The sequence below is a fragment of the Ricinus communis genome, chromosome 3, assembly GCF_019578655.1.
Source record: "Ricinus communis isolate WT05 ecotype wild-type chromosome 3, ASM1957865v1, whole genome shotgun sequence".
NCBI lineage: Eukaryota > Viridiplantae > Streptophyta > Magnoliopsida > Malpighiales > Euphorbiaceae > Ricinus > Ricinus communis.
The window spans coordinates 22,723,996-22,727,155 of NC_063258.1; the positions used below are offsets into that span (position 1 = coordinate 22,723,996).

Sequence of the window (3,160 nt, forward strand, 5' to 3'; positions counted from 1 at the left end):
TTATTATTTTTAAATTTATAAGTATGAATAAATTGATGAATTAGTCATCCAAATAATATATTTAAAACATTCTTTATATAGATTAAAATATAATACTTGAGATTCTAATTCTAAATATAAATGGAAGAATTTAAATGCTAAGTTTTGATTTGTTTTTTTATAGAAGAAATATAGATATTCCATGAATGAGAATTGATAAGTACATCTTGATATAAAAAATAAAAATAAATATCAAACATTAAAAAATACAAGTAAAGCAATTATTAATTATGTTGGTAGAGCTATAGATTACAATTCTGCAGGAAAAATGCCCCACTCAGTTTTATTAAAACATATAACGATTTTATATATATTTTTTAACGAGCTAATTATTTGAATATTAGATTTGATATCTTTTTTCTCTTCACCATTTTTATAGAGGGAGAATTCAAAACTCTCGTAATGGAGAACTATAAAACTCCTATAAAAGGAGAATTCAAAACCACCATAATAAAGGATCATAATATTCCTCAAGAAAAATATAAATTTTTATTTATAAACTAATTAAAAACGAAAAAAAGAAACCATGCCAATCTAAAAGTGATAGGCGAAGAGGTAAAAATGAATTTTTGATAAAAAAAAAAAAGAAGAAGATGCGGCTAAGGTTTTTTTGATTAGCACCAAAATTTTAATTTAGGGTTTTTGATTAGCACCAAAATTTTAATTTGTGGAAGTTTACGTGTATGACGGATCACATAATAGAAAAGAAGAGGAAAAGGAGATTTGAAGATAAATGAAATGACAAGTATAATTTATGACCAAGTCTTGCAGGAAATATATTTGTTTCTTAATATTAATTAATCTTTGAACAATTCCAAATTCTTCTCAATTGCCGAAATTGACTTCACACATTTGCCAATTCTTTACACTATAAAAATTAATATTATATAATTTATTTATATTTATAAAATTTTAATTTTTCTACGCATTGTAGGATTGTTATAATTATTTTGATTTGAATAATAATATAAATTGTATTTATAAATAAAGTTATATAGAATTTTAATATTTTATAACTATTTATAATATTTTTATAAATAATATTAAATTAAATATTTTTAATGTCTTTCTTAATATTTTTATGTCTAAATTTAAATTTTATAAGTTAAAAATAAAAACACATGTAAAAATTGTTAAAATATAATAATACATATTAAAAGGACTATATTTCAAAATTTAATGTATATATAGAAAAGAAACGTTAACATATATTTTGCAAATTTAACTATTTATAAAAGGAAGAAAAATAAATGTAATGGAAGAGAATTTTTGCACTCTTAAATGTTTATAATTGCAAGATAGAATATTGGATTTCTATCCGGTGTCTATTATATAATTAAACACTAGAATAATTAATTAATGTTTTTCTTCAATCAACAATATTAAATATATAAATGTGTCTAGTAATAAAGTGAGATCACTTTAAAAATAAACCCCAGAATTTAATCCTCACAAATTAAAAAAAAAAAAAAAAGAACACTAAGTTTATTTATAATTTCTTCAATATTTATAAGGCTGCAGCATGGGGATATAAAGCTACTGTGAATTTAATGAGGAATAATAAATAGAGATTTTAGAACAAGCATTTGATACACTTTGCAAGTCTGATATAGCTTTCGGGAAGTTTATTTTCATAGCTCAGGACTTCTGCAACTATATAGTATATACCCTATCTATGGATCATGGTATATCATCGCCAACAACTAGAGCTGTGGTGGTGGTGACGGTGGTGGTGGGTATCTTACTATATCCATCGTCTAGAATTTCTTCCAATTCAACCCTTTCTCCATGTGTTTTCTTGCATCTGTAGTAGAACACAGTAAATGCTGCAAACAAGTACATCCATAGCAGGCCATGAGAATTTATTATAACCAAAGCTACAATTCTATGAAGTGTTAGTGATGGATCCTTAAGCATCATAAGGATCCCTGACAGCAGACAGCTTGATATAATGAATAGGAGCTTCAATGAAATTCCCTGTAGGTTCATGCCTTTAGAAATCTCTGTGGCCTTGATCACTGCTTCAATTCCTCTTATTTCTTCCACAGCAGAAACAACAATTGCTAAAGTCCAAATAGCAGATAGGTATACAAAGAAAACTATGCCAGAAACAGAAAGAAAAACGGAAGCAACACCAAGAAAAAAGACAGTAACAGGTGAGATGATCAGCGTTTTGATTATTCTTGTTATGCCGAAAAGAATTGCGGCATAAAGAAAGAGATAAACCAGACCAAAAAGAGTTGTGTATATGGAAGTAACAAGTGGCCTTTTCCACGATCTTGTTGTTCTCAACAGCAAGTTCTTCAAGGATAAGTCATCCTTTCCGCCATGGATAATAGCCGCGGCGAGGATTGTTGCTGTTGCTGAAAGTAAGAAGGTGACTGCATCAAGGATAACATAAATGCATTCCAACCCATAAAAGATTTTGAAATCTTTCCTTATGTGGGCGAGAATATTGGTGAATTCTGGGGTGTTAGGAGTGGTAACATGCAGGAGGTTTCTCTCGACGAGTAAGTCTGTGATCAATGGTTTGGTGGAGAAGGTAATTGATAAGTACAGAATAGATTTGGTGAGGAGGGTGAAAAGGGCAACAGAAGCCATGATTCTTCCATTCTTGCAGAAGACTTTGAGTGCATCTCTAAGAATTCCTGCAAAACCAAGAAGCATAAGAGATTCCATTTTCTGAAAGAAACAGGTTTTGTAGCTTGTTTTTGTGAGGAGATGGAAGAAGAGCAATAAGATTTGGACTGTATATTGACTCTTATAATATCATGTCCACATCTACACTTGGAAAAATTTTCTATTTATAAATTGTTTTTGACATTGTCATTAACATTGCCGTCCCAGATGAAATCAATACAAGTAGAGGTGGCAGTCATCCGGTATTTGGGTTGGATTCGGATTTAAATCTGCAGGTAATTGTTATTCAAATTCAATTATATTAAAATTTATTATATTAGATTATATTTTTATTATTTAGAATATTATATTAAATTTTATTATATTTATATTTAAATTTGATTAGTTTATATTTTATATTTTATATTTATAATATTTTTTTTAATATATTTTAAAATTTAATTATTATAAACGGGTTCGATAAATAAATATTCATTTAATT

The 3,160-nt window shown here is 27.5% G+C and overlaps 1 protein-coding gene across 1 annotated transcript; it reads right to left on the reverse strand.

Annotated features, from left to right (window-relative positions):
• Positions 1 to 1,508: 1,508 nt before the first annotated feature.
• LOC112536894 lies at positions 1,509 to 2,805 on the reverse strand. The gene has a single exon (XM_025159799.2). The coding sequence runs from the start codon at positions 2,716 to 2,718 to the stop codon at positions 1,720 to 1,722; it is 999 nt and encodes a 332-aa protein (XP_025015567.2). The 5' UTR covers positions 2,719 to 2,805; the 3' UTR covers positions 1,509 to 1,719.
• Between the last annotated feature and the right edge of the window lie 355 nt (positions 2,806 to 3,160).